Source organism: Nomascus leucogenys, chromosome 11, assembly GCF_006542625.1.
Source record: "Nomascus leucogenys isolate Asia chromosome 11, Asia_NLE_v1, whole genome shotgun sequence".
Lineage (NCBI taxonomy): Eukaryota > Metazoa > Chordata > Mammalia > Primates > Hylobatidae > Nomascus > Nomascus leucogenys.
In genome coordinates this window covers 72672923-72696221 of record NC_044391.1, presented here as the reverse complement: position 1 = coordinate 72696221, position 23299 = coordinate 72672923, and the positions used below count along the sequence as shown (strand labels likewise).

General features: G+C 40.0%; 2 protein-coding genes across 9 annotated transcripts in view; one reads left to right on the top strand and one right to left on the bottom strand.

Annotated features, from left to right (window-relative positions):
• Positions 1-21319, top strand: part of P2RY14 (purinergic receptor P2Y14) — a 51649-nt gene extending 30330 nt beyond the window's left edge. The window contains exons 2-3 of one of the 3 annotated variants that reach the window (XM_030822730.1): positions 13775-13882; positions 19111-21319. In XM_030822730.1, the coding sequence (XP_030678590.1) occupies positions 19135-20151 (1017 nt within the window). In that variant the 5' untranslated portion in view covers positions 13775-13882; positions 19111-19134 and the 3' untranslated portion in view covers positions 20152-21319. Of the gene's footprint in view, positions 1-13694; positions 13883-17316; positions 17918-19110 lie in introns of those variants that run through there. The other 2 variants (XM_030822731.1, XM_030822732.1) reach the window with 2 other exon arrangements.
• MED12L (mediator complex subunit 12L) overlaps positions 1-23299 on the bottom strand; it is a 334555-nt gene that overhangs the window by 187738 nt on the left and 123518 nt on the right. The gene's annotated exons all lie outside the window — the stretch shown is intronic.

The following is a 23299-nucleotide window of genomic DNA, read 5'->3' as shown; positions in this document are numbered from 1 at the left end:
TGTTTTATTTTTTATTAGTGTCTTAGGTTTTAATTTTCCTTTCCTTGGTTCTTCTGATTCCTTCCTCTGAGCGTTAAACATTTAAATAACAAACATTCATAGCATTTTTTGTTTTAATTTGTAGATGGCAAGGACAAGGAATATTACTGTGTTGTTTTTCTATAAATTATGTAGTAATTTCCAAAAATCTAGACTAACAGACAATTTAAAAACTTAATACATGCTTAGAATCTACTCCAGACTATTTCCCAGGCAAAAAAAAAAAGAAGAAAGTAAACAAAAGAAAATCTTTTTAAAAGGAGCCCTGTCTTCTGAATACATTATAAGAACACTGCAACTAAGGGAAGGCAGAGCTTTTTTTAAAAACTGTTACTCTTGTCAACAAATGACTCTCTAAATGGAGAAAATGCAACTTCTTAAGTCCTTATTCATTTTTATACCTCCCAACTTTCTTGCCAGTATTCCACAAAGAAAGCATTCACAAGAGAAAAGTGAAAAAAAAATTATGTATGTGTGTATGTGTATATATGTGTGTAAATACATATATAAAATATCCCACTGTGTGTGTATATACACACACACATATATATAACCCACTGTGAAAGTGTGTGTGCATGTGTATCCCAGTTAACATAATTAAAATGACTAGACTAGCATTTGCAACTCTCCACATCAGTCCATCAGTCCCATCCATTATAGGGGAAGATGCTTCACTGCCTTTAGTGTTTCTTCAACACTAAACATTTAACAAGTCGCTAGGGATCAACACATGGAACTCAAGATAGCCTGAGGAGAAAAAAATCGAGAGTAAAATTTTGTTTTGAAAACTATAATAAAATCTAGGCTTACTTGCCTGTTGCCATACTGTCTTTGATATTGATACAGATGCATATATTTTAACAATTGTAATTTTACTAATAACTTTTGGTATTGCCATTTTTGGAGGTAAAAAATAGTAAAATATCAGCAATTTGATGACAACCTACTAAAGAGATACAGTCTCAAAAGGCAATCCCAGATGCCAAGGGGCAAGGAGAAAACCACTAATGATATTTTACATAATTTTTATGTGATAGCGAGATCTAGGACTTCTAACTAACACTTCCAAGTACAAGTACTAAACTCCCATGAGTATAGTCCCCCATTTTTAAAGCCTTTACACAGATACTCTCATCTCACTGGATGTTTTTGGTAACCAGGAGACACTGGAAAAGGCCTTCTATTCTTGCCCCTGTTTCACCAATTAGCAAATGGGGTTCTAGAGAGGTTCAGTGATTCAGGCAAGATGACAAAGCTAATCAAGACCAAGCATGGTACTTGAAGAATACAGTCATCTGGCTTCAAATCCACTACCCTTTTACCTATCACTCCTTTTCTCTGACCTAAGGAAACGACCAGGTCCAATAAAAACCATGATTAATATATAAATACAAGTTAGATGCAAGAGTGCACAAAATTGGTCAGTCCCTTGACTGGATATTTACATAACAGCAGCAATAATCACACTGTATAAAATAGTCAATATTATTGGGACTCAGATTTTCATAGAAGCAATCTTGCATGGTAGATAAAGGAGATGCTTACAGATAAGCAACTAGATTTGAATATGCCATCATCTTGAGCTACACCTTTTGTTTTTTTTTTTTAGCTCTTTCACCTCTGTGACCCTCTTCTGTCCCACTTCCTATTAAATAAATTTAAAAACAGATAAAGCCAAACAGCAGCTGAGAAACTAAGCAAGACATGCTAGTACCTGGCACGCAGCAGCTATTCAATTAAAATGGAGTTTCCTTCCCATCCCTGCTAATAACTTATTAGGATAAAAGTATAAAATCCCATTGGAAACTGCTTGAGCTGTAATCTGAGAGTAGCTTAAGGTGAGGCATGACTAAACTCAGAGGGCATGAGTGCTACCCTGTGGAGGTGAGGCAGCCGGGCTTGTCAACATCCAGAGCTGCAAATGACCCAGATCTGCAGAAACCTCAGATGTTCAGGGGAGGAGGGGAAAGAAATGGGGCTGCTCAGATGCCAGAACAGCAGGCTCTGAGCTCCAAGAGGGCAGGGACAATGTTGGTGTTTTTTATTGCTTTATCACCAATAGCACAAACACTGTCTGGCAGTAAGTGTTAGAAGAATATTTGAAAGGTGAAAAGAAAATTTTGTTTTATAGATGATGGTTTTAAACAATATTAAAAAAAAAAAAAAACTTAGTTTCAAGGGTACATGTGAAGGTTATATAGGTAAACTCATGCCACAGGGATTTGTTGCAGATTTTTTGGTCAGGTAGTAAGTCTAGTACCCAATAGTTATCTTTTCTGCTCCTCTCCCCGCTCCCACCCTCCACCCTCAAAGTAGGCCTCGGTGTCTACTGTTCCCTTTGTGTCCACGGCATTTCCTAATTGGTCTGAGCACTTCCTTGCTTTCTGATCAAAAGATGTCACAACTCAGCTTATACTTTTCCTGTACCTGATCGGAAATCAGTAATTTGTCTTAAGGAGCCCTGTTTCCTTTCAGTGGCTAGTGAGAGTTCGAAACAAGATGAGCTCACTGACACTGGGAAGTCACTACTTCTGCATTGGCAGGGGGGTTTCACTTTTGTTATTTAAAAATGGCTTGAGCAAGTTTACAGCTATTGGGGTGTCATGACTTCCGGGCATACAGATTTTATTACTTTTTTTTATTAAGGACTTTGAGTGGGTGTAAAGTTTGAAGGGAAGTAGCCCCTAGACAGAAAGAGATGCTGAAAATAGACAAGAGAAAAGCAATAACACATACGGAGAGTTCAAAGAAACATTAGAAGGAAGTGGAAGTGCATTTAAAAAAAAAAAAAAGCATGGAGTAAAACAAAACTAGTCCTGGCACGTTTCACAGTCCAAGGATGTCAATGAGCATCAAAGTATAGTGTATAGTATAAAGAGAAAGGAGTGTTTATCAGAATTTTTTTACATACAGGTATTATATCTGAGGCAATAATGAAATGGCATCTAACAGCTCCCCTGGGGCAGGGCAAGACATAAGACTATTTTCTTACACTGTACTTGACTGACTCCTATTGAAATCCATGGGAAAGGTGAAATATCACAAGTGGAATGTTCTAAAACAGACACGCATATTCAAGAACAGATCCCAGCCGGGTGCGGTGGCTCACGCCTGTAATCCCAGCAATTTAGGAGGCCGAGACTTGCGGATCACAAGGTCAGGAGATCAAGACCATCCTGGCTAACATGGTGAAATCCTGTCTCTACTAAAAATACAAAAACAAAAATTAGCCAGGCGTGGTGGCGGGCACCTGTAGTCCCAGCTACTTGGGAGGCAGAGGTGGGAGAATGGCGTGAACCCGGGAGGCAAAGCTTGCAGTGAGCTGAGATCGCACCACTGCACTCCAGCCTGGGCAACAGAGCGAGACTCCGTATCCAAAACAAAAACAAAATAAAAAACAAAAAAATAGATCCCAACACGTGAGCCTAGGACTCATAAAAAGTAAAGGTCTTTGATTTCAAATACAACTTGAACAACATCTTCAAGCTGCATAAAAGTGCATCTTTCACCCTTAAGTCCTACTAAGTTTGAAACTAATACAGTTGCTCCATTGTTGCATGCTCTAGTTAATAAAACACAAATTCGTTTAAGAATTGCTCAATTCGCCTGGCACAGTGGCTCACGCCTGTAATCCCAGCACTTTGGGAGGCCGAGGCGGGCGGATCACGAGGTCAGGAGATTGAGACCACGATGAAACCCCGTCTCCACTAAAAACACAAAAATAAGCCAGGCGTGGTGGTGGGTGCCTGTAGTACCAGCTACTAGGGAGGCTGAGGCAGGAGAATGGTGTGAACCCAGGAGGCAGATCTTGCAGTGAGCCAAGATCGTGCCACTGCACTCCAGCCTGGGCAACAAAGTGAGACTCTGTCTCAAAAAAAAAAAAAAAAAAAAAATTAGCCAGGCATGGTGGCACGAGCCTGTAGTCCCAGCTACTCGGGAGGCTGACACAGGAGAATTGCTTGAACCCGGGAGGCGAGGTTGCAGTGAGCGGAGATCGCGAAACTGCACTCCAGCCTGAGCAACAGAGCAAGACTCCGTCTCAAAAAAAAAGAATCACTGAATTTCTAAGTTATTACCACAGTATGTTTTATTAAAATCAAAGAACCCTCTAACAGGGATTAATACACAAAACAGGGAGGAAACATACAACACTTTGGGTTAGAGAGTATATGGGAATCACTTCTGTACAGTATTTCCACTCCCACTTAAAATTCTGGATATTTATATTCTTTTCCTTTGGCTATATAAGCCTGAATCTTGAACAAACACACAAGTGGTTGATATTTAGCTAAGCAGTTAAAGCTGTTGTTTTCTCACACATGGAAATTTGTCTTCATCTTCACAGCAGAGGATAACCACTAATGGTCTAACAGCCCCATGATCTGCAGATCTGAGTACCGCTTGCCTGAGAAATGCAAACACCATCTCAGTGAGGCAAAAAGAGGTCATGGATTCATTTCCTTGCCTGGCCCCAGGGAATAGACCACATATTCCAAAACAATGCTGTAGAAGAACAGGCTGGAAAAAATTCAGTAATTCAGGCAGCTCAACCTAGTTCCAGGAGAAAAAGGAATTGGTTCCCAAAACCCTGAAGCCAGGAGTTATGCAGAGCTTTGTGCCACTCTCATGAAAGATTAGCATTGTGTACGGACTGGTAAATTAGAACTGAAACGCTCTGGACTTCATAAATACGCTCTGTTGTTGAGTGCCACTTCCTGTGACTAGAACAGAGGGATCATCAGAAGCAAAACCTCTCCCAATTTGTCCCTTGTTCAAGCACTGCTGGGCCACATACTGGAGGAAGCTCAGAGCACTCTGCAAAGGGTTTTGCATTACTCTAAATGATGGGCCTCCTGCAGCCCTGAATTTCAGTGTAGAAGAGCGTCAACTTCAATAAACTTAAAGAAGCAGGGGAAACTGTCAGGAGCCTGACAGTTCATTCTGTTATCAGCTGAGTCACTCCCTGGTCTGTGCAGTGTTCCCACTGAGTCACACCCTGCCTCATACCAAGTATTTGATTCTTATGGGAACAGGAACCCTAGAGGTAGCTGAGGTAGCTACTAGTTCCCCCCTCATTTTAGACATGTAAAAACTGATACACAAAGGCAGTTAGTAATTATCGCAATATTCTAGCGCCATACATGTAGCCAAGGCCCACTGTATCCCATAAACACGCATGTAATCATTATGCTGCACTGTCTGTCCTCTGTCCACTATTCCAACAGAGCAGTAAGTAAAGCCCACTTCACATTCCTAGACCTTAGCATATGCATTACTTACTGCTGATGAGTTATTCAATTACAGTTAAGGTCTGACCCCAACAAGAAAGCTAAATTCTCTTCCTGTATCAAAATCATCTGAAATATACCTACCATTAAGGGGTCATTCCAGTGGTTCTCAAGAAAATTTAGAAATGTCTGGGGACATGGCTGGTGGCACAAACCATAGCGTTCTACTGCCACCTCGTGGATACAGGCCAGGGATGCGGCTAAACACCCAACAATACACAAGACAGCCCACCCACAAAGAACTGAAACCCAAAAAAACACTCAACAGTGCCAAGGCTGAGAAACCCTGGACTATTCCAATCATTATAAGCAAAAAATTACAAGTCCATCCTGACTACCAAGATGCAGTCCCTAGAGTAAAGGCTAATAGTGGGTGGCCATTTTCCTGGCCCCCAGTTTGGCATTCGAGAAGACTGCATGACTATGTATCCATAGGAGGTCATGAGATGCCTATGCCACACCTCCCCCTCCACTGACAGCTCCCGTGATCCATTTGCATAATCACAAAGTGAAGACAGGCTGGAGTTCTCAGACATGCCAAATATGTTAGACTTGCACTCTGCCAAAAGCTATGCTAAAAGTGTTTTGAGGGAAGCGGTTAGAATACAAAGTAAAGACTATGTTTGGACATTATCAGTTTATAATCCATCCTAATCCGTCCCCCCTTCCCATTCTCACACATAATCAAGAGTTGGATCTGTTTGTAGCAGAAATTCAGATTTCTTTTATCTTCATGGGTTGTAAAGACTGTGAATAGGAAGATCAAGAGGGAATCAAGAGAGGGCTGAGTTTATGCTTTGGTGGAGGAGGAAGTTCTTGGGTATCTGCAATTCAGCCTAAGAAGAATATTTAGATATTTCTAATGTGAAAACTTAGCACAGCTCCTCACTTAAAGTATGTGGCCACACCATTCGGCCAATTTTAAGTTACATTAACACATGCTGGTCACTGACCTGGATTCTAACTGAAGGTAAAGTCGATGGGTCATAGCAGCAGGAGTTAGGATCAAGTGACCTGATCTTGAGCTCACATCTACTGCCAGAGAAAACTGGCTGAAGGTGACAAACAGCAGCAAGCAGAGCTCTCCTTGTGCCAGGGGCCCCAGGAGATCTGTGTGTGGCATCCAAACCACATGCAGCAGATCTAGGTTTCTCCCTGCAGAAGAGTTTCCACCATTTATAGGTTAATGTTACCTGTTGTAATCACCATTCATGATAGTCCGACTCTATATCTCTCTTTGGATATCAGCGCAGGAGATAGAAAACTGAGTCAAAAAATCAGAAACTCATTTTAAACACTTTTAGAAACTGGCAAATAAAAAGGAGGTTCTCTATGCTGCAGTATCTGGAAGATAACTGAAGAAACTGAAGGCATCCACCTCATGTAAAAGCTTAAAACTCAGATAAAAAACAAAAATAATATATATACTCTCAAACATACACACATGTACATTCCCTTCCTGAAAAAAAAAATACTGGCTGACTTCTCAAGATGCGACTCCAGCAAAATGCTGAAGGGCCTGTGTAAAGGATCACATTCATATAAAACATGCTGCCCCCACATTCTTTCAGGAGCAGGGGAGCCCTGGCTTGGAGTCAAGCAGACATTAGTTTGAATACTCTCTGGCTATGTGTTAGGTGCCCTTTGATGAATCACTTGACCATGTTAAGCATCACTGTCCTCATTTGTAAGGTAAAGGTTTACTCACTGGCAAGGTTCCATCATGTTACCCAAGAGCTTAGGCCATCCATTTTCCCCCACTGTGACAGCCTCTCATGTCAGTCTTGATGCCTGTTCCTATAGCTCTCTCACTCCAAAACTCCTTCCCTCTTCTTCTTTGCCTAGCTAAAGCCAACTCATTTGTCAATCTTCATTATCACATGCTCCAGGAAGGCTGCCCTGATGCCACCATTTCTGAAACTAGATACGTGCTCACTCTGTTCCTGTGCTTCCTCCTTCAATGATGACCCCATGTCATACCTTGAAGTGTCCCTCTGTTCAGCCTCCCACTAGACTGGAATTTTCCTGAGAGTTCCCTGATGTGTTTCCATAGGGCATGGCAAGCATGTTCTGATGGCTTTAGTGAGCAAATGAACAAAAGGCCTTGGCAAAGAAGAAATATCAGGGGTACACAGGAGCCAAAGGTTACAATGTACTTTATAAACAGCAGATTTCAACAAGGGGAAATCAATGATATCAAATGCTGCAAAGAGGTCAGGAAACAGAATAACTGAGAAAAAGACAACAGACTTAGAAATTAGGTCCCTGACAGCTTCTGAAAAGTGTGGGGAGTGTCAAACATCAAATGCTCTGGGTGATGAAAAAAGATAGGGGGTGGGAGAGTTCCTTCCTCTGGGTGAAGGAGAAAGTGAGATTCTCCTTGATTGAGCCTAGACAGGGCATGGACAAGAGTGCCACAGGAATGCACAACACCGATGAGACAGCTACCAATAGGATCTGACAGAAAGCTGCTATGGCTTGAGTGTCCCTTTCAAAATTCATTTGAAATTGATTTGCCATTGTGATGGCATTAAGAGGCGGTACCTTTAAGAGATGATTAGATCATGATAGCAAAGGCCTTGTGAGCAAATTAATGATATTATTGCAGAAGTTGGCCCTCTTTTTCTCTTGGTCTCACATGCTCACTTGCCCTTCCACCATGACGCAGCAGGAAGGCCTCACCAGATGCATCACCTCCATCTTGAGCTTCAGAGAATCCAGAACCATGAGCCAAATTAATTTCCTTTCTTTATAAATGACTCAATATGTAGTATTGTTATAGCAGCAGACAATAGACTAACACAGGAGCTAAGCAGAAGAAGGATTTCTCAGAAACAAGGGGAGTGTAGCCAATTACAGAGAAAGAACAGTCACTTCTGTGAAGTCGAGGGCACCCTGGACAGGTCTATGACTTAGAAGCATAGGACATTGTTTACCCAGCCCTAAGGAGTCACACTGCTGGGGCAGAAAGGCAAGCCCAATGGGCAGAGTGAAAGAAGTTCTAAAATATCCAGCTCTCCTTGGGTAAGAAAGGCTAGGAGTCTGATGACAGAGGGAATTAAATAACACTAGTAAATAATATAAAATATTTTAAAGATGTAAAATGCTGTAAGTTATTTTAGTAACATAAAATGTAATAAGCATGTTCTGATGGCTTTAGTGAGCAAATGAACAAAAGGCCGTGGCAAAGGAAGAAATATCAGGGGGTACACAGGAGCCAAAGGTTACAATGTACTTTATAAACAGCAGATTTCAACAAGGGGAAATCAGTGATATCAAATGCTGCAAAGAGGGTGAGGAAATAGGATAAATGAGAAAAAGACAACAGACTTAGAAATTAGGTCCCTGACAGCTTCTGAGAAGCATGGTGAGTGTCAAATATCAAATGCTCTGGGTAATGAAAAAAGATAGGGGGTGGGAGGAGGGTGCCTTCTTCTGGGTGAAGGAGAAAGTTAGATTCTCCTTGACTGAGCCTAGAGAGGGCACGGACAAGAGTGCCACAGGAATGCAGAACAGGGATGAGACAGTTATTTGTAAATTATTTTAGTAACATAAAATGTAATAACACGACTATAAATACACGACACATAAATACTATGAAAACCACGTAAGAGATCACATCGACACCAAAAAAAAAAAGTGTTAAACGTTAAGGCACGAGAGATTAAAGCAGCAAGAAAATGGCTTCAGTAAGTTTAAAAATGTATAAATGATTACATACATCTATACTATTTTCTATTGATACAGAATCAGCTAGAAAACAAGTATTTATCTCATAGAAAAAGATCTAGAGCACCGTGTATTAAAGCTTTTGATGTCTGGACTGAAAGGAAGGAAAAAATACACAAAAGTTGTACCTTTATAAGAACTGAAAAAAGAAGAGGAAGAAAAATGCACGTCGTAAGTGGGTACTGATAAAAGCATTATTTGAAGGCAATCCATTCTCCATAGATATTTCTATTTCTAATTATGAAATAATTTAAATAAACAAAAACAGAAGTGCAGACACTAATGTTGGTTAACACCAGTGTACCAGTCACCAGTGTTAATAGGCAGTAATATTAGGCATATTTGATTCAGAATTTAAGAAATAAAATATCACAGATACAGCAAAGTCCAACCACCCTACCACTTGTAAGCTCCTACTTGTAAGTTAAAACACGTGGTATTTGGTTGGGTGTAAGGAGGCTGGACTTGCTCCTACTTACCTCCCCGGAAGTAGGCAATGTTCTTTTCTTTTTTTCTTTTAGATTCAACAGTTACATGTGCAAGTTTGTTACTTGGGTATATTGTGTGACACTGAGCTTTTGGGCTTCTAGTGAACCCATCACCCAAATAGTGAACATAAAACCCAAGAGTAAGTTTTTCCACCATTTCCCCCCTTCCTACCTCCCCATCTTTGGAGTCTCCAGTGTCTACTGTTCCCATCTTTGTGTCCATGTGTATCCAATGTTTAGTTCCCACTTATAAGTGAAAATATGTGGCATTTGGTTTTCTGTTTCTGTGTTAATTCACTTAGGATAATGGCCTCTAGCTACATCCATGTTGCTGCAAAGGACATGATTTCTTTTGTATGGCCGCATAGTATTCCACAGTGTATATGTACCATATTTTCTTTATCCAATCCACCATTGATAGGCACCTAGGTTGATTCTATGCCTTTGCTATTGTGAATAGTACTACAATAAACATGTGAGTGAAAATGTCTTTTTGGTAAAACAATTTGTTTTTCTTTGAGTATATACCTAGTAATGGGATTGCTGGGTGAAATGGTAATTTTATGTTTAGTTCTTTGAGAAATCTCTACACTGCTTTCAATAGGGACTGAACTAATTTACAATCCCACCAAGAGTACATAAGTGTTCTCTTTTTTCTGCAATCTCACTGACATCTGGTTTTTCTTTTTTTTTTTTTTTTTTGGACTTTTTAATAAAAGCCTCAATGTTGTGAAGTTAGAATATATCATTTACAACCAGCACATGTTCCATACTGCTCTAGGCCACTGAGATTATTACTCCATGCAGAACTTAACCTCTTTCTTTCCAAAGAGAATCTCATGACTTTTTAGAAACATTCTAAGTAAATATAAGATGATCACAATCACCATCTCTCAAATAGTTATAAAATACCAATTTACATTTCCAAGAGACCATAAAGATGGGAAGATGATGATGAAATGTAATGAATAAACTTGGGCAAAGATCCTAGATTTCAGGCCTACTTGGAATATAATTTTTCTTGTCTAAAGTCCTGACTACAACAAAAATATTTTACTATCATCACCTTTATTAAATGTCTCCTGGGCACAGGATCTGGGGAAAAAAAGTGATGCTAACTCAAAGAGTGGTACATGGGCCAGCAGCATATCATGGTTTATTAGTCCACTTTCACACTGCTGATAAAGACATACTTGAGAATGGGCAATTTACAAAAGACAGAGACTTACTGGACTTATAGTTGCACATGGCTGAGGGGGCTTCACAATCATGGTGGAAGGTGAAAGGCATGTCTCACATGGTAGCAGACAAGAGAAGAGAGCTTGTGCAGGGCAACTCCCATTTTTAAAACCATCAGATCTCATGAGACCCATCCGCTATCACAAGAACAGCACAGAAAGACCTACTCCCATAATTCAATCATCTACCACCAGGTCCCTCCCACAACACATGGAAATTATGGGAGCCACAAGATGAGATTTGGGTGGGGACACAAAGCCAAACCATATCATTCCACCCCTGGCCCCTCCCAAATCTCATATCTTCACATTTCAAAACCAATCATGTCTTCCAACAGTCCCTCAAAGTCTCAATTCATTTCAGCATTATCTCAAAAGTCCACAGTCCAGAGTCTCATCCCAGACAAGGCAAGTCCCTTCCGCCTATGAGCCTATAAAATCTAAAGCAAGTTAGTTACTTCCTAGATACAATGCAGTACAGGCATTGGGTAAATACAGCCATTCCAAATGGGAGGAACTGGCTGAAACAAAGGGGCTACAGGCCCCATCCAATTCCAAAATCCAGCAGGGCAGTCAAATCGTAAAGTTCCCAAATGATCTCCTTTGACTCCATGTCTCACACCCAGGTCACACAATGCAAGAGGTGGGTTCCCATGGTCTTGGGCAGCTCCACCCCTGTGGCTTTGCAGGGTACGGCCTCCCTCCTGGCATTGAGTGTCTGCAGCTTTTCCAGGCCAATGGTGCAAGCTGTCAAGGGATCTACTATTCTGGAGTCTGGAGAATGTTGGCCCTCTTCTCACAGCTCCATTAGATGGTGCCCCAGTAGGCACTCTGTGTGGGGGCTCCGACCCCACATTTCCCTTCCACACTGCCCTAGCAGAGGTTCTCCATGAGAGCCCTGCCCCTGCAGCAAACTTCTGCCTAGATATCCAGGCATTTCCACACATCTTCTGAAATCTAGGCAGAGGTTCCCAAACCCCAATTCTTGACTTCTGTGCACTTGCAGGCTCAACACCACGTGGAAGCTGCCAAGGCTTGAGGCTTGCACCCTCTGAAGCCCTGACCTGAGCTCTACAAGGGCCCCTTTCAGCCACATTAGAGTGGCTGGGACACAGGGCACCAATTCCCCAGGCTGCACATAGCACAGAGACCCTGGGCGGGGCCCACGAAACCACTTTTTCCTTCTAGGCCTCCAGGCCTGTGATGGGATGGGCTTGCTGTGAAGACCTTTGACATGCCCTGGATACATTTTCCCCATTTTCTTGGGGATTAACATTCAGCTCTTCGTTGCTTATGCAAACTTCTACAGCCAGCTTGAATTTCTCCTCAGAAAATGGGATTTTCTTTCCTATTGCATTGTCAGGCTGCAAATTTTCTGAACTTTAATGCTCTGCTTCCCTTATAAAACTGAATGCTTTTAAAAGCACCCAAGTCACCTCTTTAATGCTTTGCTGCTTAGAAATTTCTTCAGCTAGATACCCTAAATCATCTCCCTCAAGTTCAAAGTTCCACAAATCTCTAGGGTAGGGGCAAAATGCCTCCTGTCTCTTTGCTAAAACATAACAAGAGTCACTTTTGCTCCATTTCCCAACAAGTTCCATCTGAGACCACCTCACCCTGGACTTTATCATTCATATCACTATCAGCATTTTGGGCAAAGGCATTCAACAAGTCTCTAGGAAGTTCCAACTTTCCTACATTTTCCTGTCTTCTTCTGAGCCCTCCAAACTGTTCCAATCTCTGCCTGTTGCCCAGTTCCAAAGTTGCTTCCACATTTTCAGGTATCTTTTCAGCAACGTGCCACTCTACTGGCACCAATTTACTATATTAGTCCATTTTCACACTACTAATAAAGACATACCAGAAACAGGACTGTTTACAAAAGAAAGAGGTTTACTGGACTTACAGTTCCACGTGGTGGCAGGCCTCACAATCATGGCAGAAGGTGAAAGGCATGTCTCAAATGGCAGCAGAAAAGAGAAGAGAGCTTGTGCAGGGCAACTCTCGTTTTTAAAACCATCAGATCTCATGAGACCCATTCACTATCACAAGAACAGCACAGAAAGACCCACCCCCATAATTCAATCATCTTCCACCAGGGCTCCCTCCCACAACACGTGGGTATTACAGGAGCTACAAGATGAGATTTGGGTGGGGACCAGAGCCAAACCATATTACATGCCAAACTCCAGACATAATGGAATCTCAGTCCTCATTTTAGCAAGATCCCAGGTAATGTGTATGCACATTAAAGTTTAGGGAGCACTCACTGGTTTAAAGAATTCAGAAATACGAAAACCTAGACTAAGGCAGAACCAAATCCAACCACCATTTTGCTAAAGCTTTCTTCTTCCTATCAGACCACATGGCTTTCAGGTGTTATCTCTGCAAAGTCCACACATCAGTCTCATTAGACTGGTGGTAATCAAATGAGGGCAATTTTGTCCCTCAGAGGATATTTGGCAAAGTCTAGAAACATTTTTGATTACCGCAACTTGGGCAGGGGGTTACTGGCATCTAGTAGGCAGAAGTCAGAAATGCTGCTAAACATCTTACAATGCAGAGGACAGCTCCCAAAAATAAATATCTGGCCCAAAAGGTCAAGAAGACAAAGGTTTTTTAAAAAACAAAACAATTTTAAAAATCCACCTGCAATTAGACTTATGATTTCACGGCTAAGATGAATTGTTATATTCAGTCATTTGATAAATTGATTTGATCACCCATATCCAAGGAGGGGTAATATAAACCAATAACCAAAACCACTTCATGCCCAAGCTCTCAAAGAGTTTAAGTTTCCCATAAGAGGCTGCAACCAAATCAATAATCAATACTGACAACAAATAGCAAGTACAGTGAAACAACAAACGCACATGTTGAAATATTTCACAATTACACAAGCTGAATTTAAGAAGTAAGTACAGACATATTTCCCCAATAAAAAGTCTGGTGCTCACTTAAATCTTTGGTTTTTTTGTTTCCTGTAATGCAGGATCTTTAATGAAAAAACACTTTGGCCACTTCAAGACGACAAACGCTCACTGGGCAAAACATCTTCATTGAAAAGAGACCTCATATTATGCAAAAAAAATCTTAAGAGGTAATTTTTTAAATCCCTCAAGTAGTATCAATAGCTTTGTTAATTTCATCAAAGTGCTATGAAGGAATAATTCTTTTCTTCAGAGAAGGAATTACAGCTCACAATTAGGAAGGTGGAAGGTGGTCTAATACAAGAGGAAAATAGGTCATGGTATATAATTATACAGATGAGTAATGAACTCAGAGCTGACTTAGCCTGCTTTTATTAAGATGAACGTATTTCCGGAGTGAGCATTGCTTTGCATAGCCTTGTATCAATTAAATTCTGTCCAAAGAGAGAACCCTGAGGTTATATGTAATACGTGACAACTTGGAAACACTTCATGCAGCACAATCCTAAGATATTACACTGCACTAAGGGACAAGTGCACTCACTATCTAAATCAGATTGAATCTTTGGCCTTGACATTCTAACTGTGCAAAAAAAAAAAAAAAATGTTGAAGGAAAGCAATCTACACAATGCTCCCACTACACTTTAATAACTGTCTTTGGGCCTCACAAATCTCATTCTGCCATGTTCTTTAATTATGTTACCAAAGACTCCAAAGGATAGTAGACAATGTAGGCTAAAACATTCCAGACCACTTCATTCTCATATATCTGGATTTGTGAAACAAGGCAAAGTTTCACCGAAGAAAATTTCAAGACTTACACTATTACAGTATACACCCCCTCTTTTTTTTTTTTGAGACTGAGTCTTCCTCTGTCACCTAGGCTGGAGTGCAATGGTGGGATCTCAGCTCACTGCAACCTCCGCCTCCCAGGTTCAAGCAATTCTCCTGCCTCAGCCTCCCAAGTAGCTAGGATTACAGGTGCGTGCCACCACAACTGGCTAATTTTTTATTTTTAGTAGAGGCGGGGTTTCAACATGTTGGCCAGGCTGGTCTCAATCTCCTGATCTCATGATCCACCCACCTTGGCCTCCCAAAGTGCTAGGATTACAGGTGTGAGCCACCGCGTCCGGCTACAGTATCCCTTTTTAAAAAGTTTAGCTATATATATGAATCTTTCTTAAATGTGATCTCTAGAATTTAGGAAGCATTGTTTATATTCCTAAAGCCTCAAGGTTAACATAATGACAACTTTCACTACAGAAATTCAGTGATAATATCAGAAGTAACTATCAATGAGCAGGGCTCCACAAACAGACACCTACACAAACTGGCTCACCAGAATGCCCGCTTATCCAGTAATCCAGTTAATCATCAACCAGAAGTGCTGTTCACCTTTTAATTTTTTTCTGTTGCCTATCTCTCATCTTTAATGGACTGGCATGAGCTGGTAAGAAACAGTGAATCAACTGAGAAGTGGGCAGGGAAGGGAGGGTTGCTAAGCACACTAAAAGCTTCTTTTCTGATTCTTTTGGTTATTTATTTTTACATTTTTGTATAAAATCAACATGAGAATAAAACAATTTCCTTCATTTGTGAAAGATTTGAAGTTTCTGTAGGTCCCTGTATGAGGACATTAAATCATCTCAATCTGTACTAAAGGAGAGGAGACTGAGCAGATATCATGAGGTCCAAACGATGCATGTCTTTTGTAATGATTTTGTCCTGTTTTTCATCCAACACATATTCCTGCCTTTTGGTCTCAATATATAATTTGGTCTTACTTGCCTTAAGAGAGCTTCTTTTCCACACATCTCTCAGTCTATTACTGCTCGGGTCTGCCCTACAGAAAAGGCTGCCATGCTCTAAGACACTTGAACCCATAAGACAGAATGTTCTCACCATTAACCCCACTGCTTTTTAAAAAAAAAATCAGTATTTAAGAGTTCAAAAATTACTACCAAGAGTATCTTGGAATTTCTCTTTAGCTTGTTCCTTTAGAGTGTTCCTTTAAGATGAAGAAATCTGTCCTGGCATGAGCCTCTGCTGTATCAAACCAGACAGTGGCACAGTGTAGCAGAGGCACCCAACCAGCATGTCTAAAACCTTCCATCCTAAACTGGAGGCTCATCTGCAATTGCATCAAAACTGCCAAAATAGCAGTGTTTGGGGAAAGGGCGCAGGTAAGCTGTGTGCATTCACTCCGTTTCAGGAGGCAAAGCTGCTCTAGAAGTTTACCTTGGTCAGTCAGTCCCTTCCATCCAACTCAAAGTGGTAGGAGCAGTGAAGTGGAATGGTGTATATCACCAGGGCGTATGTATGCAGATTCCCAGCAACCTGAGGAATCTGAGAGCAGAGTTCTGGACCTGCAGCATTAGGTCACATGCAGAAATATTGCAGCTCAAAAATACGAAAGACACAAGACTCTGAGAAAATAATTTTATAAGGGTTTCTATAAGAAAAGGAATTATGTCTCTCATTAAATCATTTCTGGGATTCACTATTTCTATAAATAGTGGCTTCTATAATATTTCTAAAAGGAAAGGAATTTGGCTCTCATTAAATTATTTCTGGGAAATTATTCATTATTTCACCATATAATTATATATTACATAGTTAATATTTGTTTTCCAAAATAACATCTACAGTTTTTTATATTTTAAACTCAAGTGAATCCCACAACTCAGTACCTACCATGAGTATGACACCACAGTGGCCAGGCGCTGGGGGGTTGTGTGGCTTAGGACTGGGAAACCAAATTAGACCTGGGAATACAGCAGCATGCATTCTCTCAAGCTCTGCAAGACTGGCATTTAAACCAAAATGCATCTAACTGTCAAGAGACAGTTACCAGACAAATTAGTTACCAGACACAGACTCTTAGTCACAGTAGACAGTTAAAAATGGAAAATGTGCTCCCCCTCCCTTATCTTTTAAAATATGAAACAGGCTCATCAGGAGAAAGGTGATAGAAGACCTACAAAGAAGCAAATGAGTACAAACCCATCATGCCCAGAGCCAAGCACACAAGGCTACAGGCAAGAGGAAGAATAGTGCTAGTGAAAGGTTTAGTGGAGGAAGTGATTTGGGGTACTCATTCCTTCTATAGGAAGTCCATAGACTGGCAAAATCAAGTCTATCAATATTTCTAGTTTTGCCATAAAGCAAAAGGAAAGCATACGGGAAAGGAAAATATGCAGAAACAAGACATTCTTGCGTAGGAAGCAGCACACAAGTTTACATGGATGTACTATTTTCTACGTGGAATGTGACTGTATTTCATATTCCATATTTCAAAATATCCCTTTGTCATGCTTAAATTTATCGACCTAACTTGTCATTCACTGTGATATGCACTGTGCTGGCACCACCAATACAGATGAAAAAGATGCATTCTCTGACATCAAGGTACCCACTGTTCCCACAACCTTTCTTTCCCTTGATCCGTGAATAAATCTTAAGAGCAATGATTCATGCCTTGTATTTCCAGAGTGCATATTCATTTATTTCACAAATATTTTAACTATCTAATGCCCTAAATATTATGCAAAGAATACAAGAGTAAAAAAAATGACATGATCTTTCTCCTCTGAAGGAGCTTGTAGTAGTGGAAGAGACAGACAGACAGCTGGAGAGAGAAGTGTTGATAGGAGAAAGACACAGGATGATAAGCACACACTCACCCCACCCCAAACCAGGCTCGGAAAGTTGAGGTTTCCTAAGGAAAGTGACAGCTAAGCTGAGGCCTTGAGGATGAAGAGAAGTTAGCCAGCCAAGAAGGTATGGAAACAGTTTTCCACACAAATGAAAGTCTGTGCAAAGGTCCAGGCTGAGAGAAATCATGGAACCTAAAAGGAGGCAAAAGGGCCCAGGACAGCAGGAACTCAGTGCTGGGGGTGGAGGCAGCAGGAGGCAGAACGAGAAAGCACTTCAACATTACCGACTTAGGACATTCTCTTGAGGGCAAGGACAGACTACTAACGGGTTTTAAGCAGGATAATTGGTATTGTTCACATATAAGATGGGCAGTAAACATTTGTTCTGATGTATCAAATAACCTTTTGAATTTAATTCTAGTCTTCCCTCTACCCTAAATCAACACTTCTGACATCAGTGAAGAATATACAGAATTCCTAAACAATAGAAGTTCTGGATAACACCTAGCACAGCACTGTCCAATAAAACCATAATGTGAACCACATATGTAATTTAAAATTTCTTAGTAGCCAGAGTCTTAAAAAGTAAAATTAAGTTAAATTTAAGATTAAAAATATATTTTATTTAATAGAGCATTTGTGGAATATTACTTCAACATGTGATCAATATTAAAAATATTGAGATATTTTACATTTTTTCATTCCAAGTCTGCAAAGTCTAGTGTGCATTTTATACTTACAGAACATCTCAATCTCGACTGGCCATATTTCAAGTGCTCAATACCCGCACATGGCTAGTGGCTACCATACTGAACGGTATAGATGTAGAATGTACTTTGGGAAGCATTTCTCAGAATGCTTAAAGTACTTTTTATCATTTGTTTGTATTTGTATTCTAATTTATTAAAATAATGCAAATCAGTTTTTCAATGAAAAAAAAAAAAAAACAGAAAAGCTCAATATTGAAAAGGTACCCATAATCCCACACCAAAAATACCAGTTAACATTTGAATGTATATGTGTTAGACACTGTCTCATGTCCAACATATACATATATGTAGAATACACTTTTCTAAAAGGTCTGTCTGAATAGCTCTTAATATGTAAATATTTATAATGATTTTTATGAATCCATAAAAATTTCTCTTTTAGGAAAAAACAATCACATTACCAACATGGGTTTTAAAAAAATACATTACACATGGGATTCTGAATAAAATAAAACATTAATTCTGCTTTTACAGTTATTACCTTTTAAGATTATACCTAAATGAGTATTTCCTAGAACTTTGGAGTTTTATAGGGAACCATTATTATTTTAGGGACATGCTGGTCTCCGTATTACCTAGAAGTTCTCAGACTGCCCTGCTGCTCCAGTTTCTCTTTACTGCCACCTGTCTGCTCCATTCTTCCCTTTTCATTGGCCAAAAAAAAAAAAAGGAAGAAGGAAGAGGGGGGAAAAGGGAAGGGGAGAGGGGAGAAGGAAGAAAGCGGGGGGCGGGGGGGGGTAAAAGGGGAAAGAGGGAGGGAAAGGAGAAAAGGAAGACCAAAAGAAACAAAAGGAAGAACAGAGGGAGGGAGGGAAGAAGTGAGGGATGAGTGTCTAACTTACACAGAGTAAAAAGGTGGCTTCAAAAATTTGGTAGGTTTGACTATATTCATTGCCCTTTGGCTTACTACTCAGCAAATGTCTTGGAGGCCGTAAGTGCCCTGTGAGTGACCAGTTCACACCTCTTTTCAGGCCTCTGCCTTCGGAAGTTACAAGATGATCAATTCGACCTCCACACAGCCTCCAGATGAATCCTGCTCTCAGAACCTCCTGATCACTCAGCAGATCATTCCTGTGCTGTACTGTGTGGTCTTCATTGCGGGAATCCTACTCAATGGAGTGTCAGGATGGATATTCTTTTACGTGCCCAGCTCCAAGAGTTTCATCATCTATCTCAAGAACATTGTTATTGCTGACTTTGTGATGAGCCTGACTTTTCCTTTCAAGATCCTTGGTGACTCAGGCCTTGGTCCCTGGCAGCTGAACGTGTTTGTGTGCAGGGTCTCTGCCGTGCTCTTCTACGTCAACATGTATGTCAGCATTGTGTTCTTTGGGCTCATCAGCTTTGATAGATATTATAAAATTGTAAAGCCTCTTTGGACTTCTTTCATCCAGTCAGTGAGTTACAGCAAACTCCTATCAGTGATAGTATGGATGCTCATGCTCCTCCTTGCTGTTCCAAATATTATTCTGACCAACCAGAGTGTTAGGGAGGTTACACACATAAAATGTATAGAACTGAAAAGTGAACTGGGACGGAAGTGGCACAAAGCATCAAACTACATCTTCGTGGGCATCTTCTGGATTGTGTTTCTTTTGTTAATCGTTTTCTACACTGCTATCACAAAGAAAATCTTTAAGTCCCACCTTAAGTCCAGTCGGAATTCCACTTCAGTCAAAAAGAAATCTAGCCGCAACATATTCAGCATCGTGTTCGTATTTTTTGTCTGTTTTGTACCTTACCATATTGCCAGAATCCCCTACACAAAGAGTCAGACCGAAGCTCATTACAGCTGCCAGTCAAAAGAAATCTTGCTGTATATGAAAGAATTCACTCTGCTACTATCTGCTGCAAATGTATGCCTGGACCCTATTATTTATTTCTTTCTATGCCAGCCATTTAGGGAAATCTTATGTAAGAAATTGCACATCCCATTAAAAGCTCAGAATGACCTAGACATTTCCAGAATCAAAAGAGGAAATACAACACTTGAAAGCACAGAAACTTTGTGAGTTCCTACCCTCTTCCAAAGAAAGACCACGTGTGCATGTTGTCATCTTCAATTACATAAGAGAAATCAATAAGATATGCGTCCTCATCATAAATATCATCTCTAGCACTGCCATCCAATTTAGTTCAATAAAATTCAAATGTAAGTTTCCATGCTTTTGTAACATCAAAGAAAACATACCCATCAGTAATTTCTCTAATACTGACCTTTTATTATCTATTAATAAAAAATTAATACAATTATCCAATTCTATTATATTAAAATAAGTTAAAGTTTATAACCACTAGTCTGATCAGTTAATGTAGAAATTTAAATAGTAAATAAAACACGACATAATCAAAGACAACTCACTCAGCCATCTTCTTTCTCTAAACACCAGAATCTAGTATGTAATTGCTTTCAACACTGTCCTTAAAGACTAACTTGAAAGCAGGCACAGTTTGATGAAGGGCTAGAGAGCTGTTTGCAATAAAAAGTCAAGTTTTTTTTCCTGATTTGAAGAAGCAGGATAAGCAGACACCCAGACAAACACTTAAGAAACCCCTTATTGATTTACTTCTTGGCACTCCAAAGGAAAAGGAATATTAATTGTATACTTAGCAAGAAATTTTTTTTTTCCTGATAGCACTTTGAGGATATTAGATACATGCTAAATATGTTTTCTACAAAGACGTCATTTAACGAGCCTGGGGTTCTGGTGTTAGAATATTTTTAAGTAGGCTTTACTGAGAGAAACTAAATATTGGCATATGTTATTAGCAACTTCCCCTGTTCAATAGTATGGGAAAAATAAGATGACTGGGAAAAAGACACACCCACACCGTAGAACATATTCTATTGGCAAATGGGAAAGGAGACCATTTTCTTAGAAAGCAAATAAACTTGATTTTTTTAAATCTAAAATTTACATTAATGAGTGCAAAATAACACATAAAATGAAAATCCACACATCACATTTTTCTGGAAAACAGACGGATTTTACATCTGGAGACATGGCATACGGTTACTGGCTTATGAGCTACCAAAACTAAATTCTTTCTCTGCTATTAACTGGCTAGAAGATACTCATCTATTTTTCAAATGTTCTTTCAAAACATTTTTGTAACTAATCTTTATATCTATTTCATGCTTTACTGTCTACATACTAATAAAGAAATGTTTCAATACTGTCTATTTTTTCTTAATAATCAACATATGAGGAAACATTACCAGATTTCCTCACAGTCAAGACAGATGTAGTTTCTTTATATGCTCAATTATGCATGCTAATACAAGGGAGACAGTTACATAGAGAATTCAAAAATTCTATCTGCCACTGACTTTTCAGAATAAATACTCCAGATAGGGCATAGTGGCTCACACCTGTACTCCCAACACTTTGGGAGGCAAAGGTGGGCAGATCACTTAAGTCCAGGAGTTCAAGACCAGCCTGGGCGACATGGTGAAACTCTGTCTCTCCAAAAAATATAATTAGCCAGGCGTGGTGGCATACGCCGATAGTCCCAGTTACTGGGGAGACTGAGGTGGGATGATCACCTGGGCCCAAGAGGCAGAGATTGCAGTGAGCCATGACTGTGCTACTGTACTCCAGCCTGGGCAACAGAGCAAGACCCTATGTCAAAAAAAGAAACAAAAGGACTTCATATGTCCTATAACCTCATCAATATTTTAGGCAAAACTCAGAAAAAAATACCCTAAATTGGGGAAAAGCTGGACAGGTTTTTTTTCCCTCAGTATCTACTTTCCACTGTCCTGATAGTTCCCAATTCTGGGTCAATCAGACCCTCTCAAAAAATAAAAAACGAAAATTGCTATGCTATCACAAATGTGCTTGGTAAACTAAGCTTGCTATAATTGTTTATCTAACTACATCGGCAAAAAAAAAAAACAAAAACAAAACAAACAAAAAAAAAAAACCAAGGCTGTGTTTATTCTTCACGACTTACATTGGCCAGGACAAATGAGTAAATACTAGGGTTTTAAATGCCCCCTACTGGGCCATGGTAAAAACTGAAAGTGAAAAAGAGAAGATGAGTAGCACCAAGAAATGCCTTTGTAAGCACGTGCTAAAGCAGAATAGCAATGCAAAAGTAATATTTTTCAGGAAACAACATGGATTGCAGATAAGGATATTGTGAAGCAACAGTTGAGTAATAGTTACTGCCTATTAGAACTTTCAGGTCCAGAGTAACAACTAAAAACCAAGTAGCAGAGCACCAGCAATAATAAATTAACCCAGCAACTTCCCAGAAATCACTAGCACTAATGTAGGTGGGCAACAGGGAACACTTGCCGGGTCCTTTTGTAGATAAAGCTATAGTGCAGGCACGCCAGTGTTCAGGGTGCCCACCGAGGCTTACAACGCAGGTGCCTGCAGAAGGCACTGTAAACACAGCTGTAAGGAAACAGGGGAAGCTAATGATGATGGCGTGCTGAGAGCCTCTGCCTCAGAGTCTGCCAAGAGAGGCCAAAGGGCTCTCAGCTCTAGTCAATTATTTCCTCATTTTTCAAGATACGAAAAGTCACAAAGTTTTTACATTGCTGGGGCACCAATGAAAAGAAAATATACCTGCAGATAGAATATGCCAATGGCTACTCTGTAACATATGGAATGTAGAAATCTCACAGAAAGATATTCAAAAGTCACTCATGACGACTAAAAATCTCCCTTTAACAGGAATCCTTACATTCCATTTTGATGCATAAGTGATTCAACTACCTATACAAAATGTTTTAAGGTGTTTTTATAAAAGGATTATTTGAGATAAGAGTAATCAAGAAACAGCTCATAGAAAGATCATAATCATATAAAAGGATTGCACACTGACATCTACCCACTGAGGTGGGTGAACCCTGCAATGGTCTTTTACAAAATGTTGTCATCACTAGTGCTCATTCGTTGGTCATCTTCAGCCTCCATCTTCTCTGTCCAGAAACAGAAGCAAAACTTTTCCTTCGGGAAAGTCATTCTGTCCTGTTCTCAACCAGGCAGCTATCATATGCAGCTGACCCCATTCCCCACATAAGGAGCCAGCCATAATTGACTCTAGGCAATCAGCATGTCTGATTCCACTGGCCACAAGTTGGGATGGAACATGATCCAATTTGACCTAATAAGAGCAAGTTCTAGGCTTCTGAAAAAATAATCT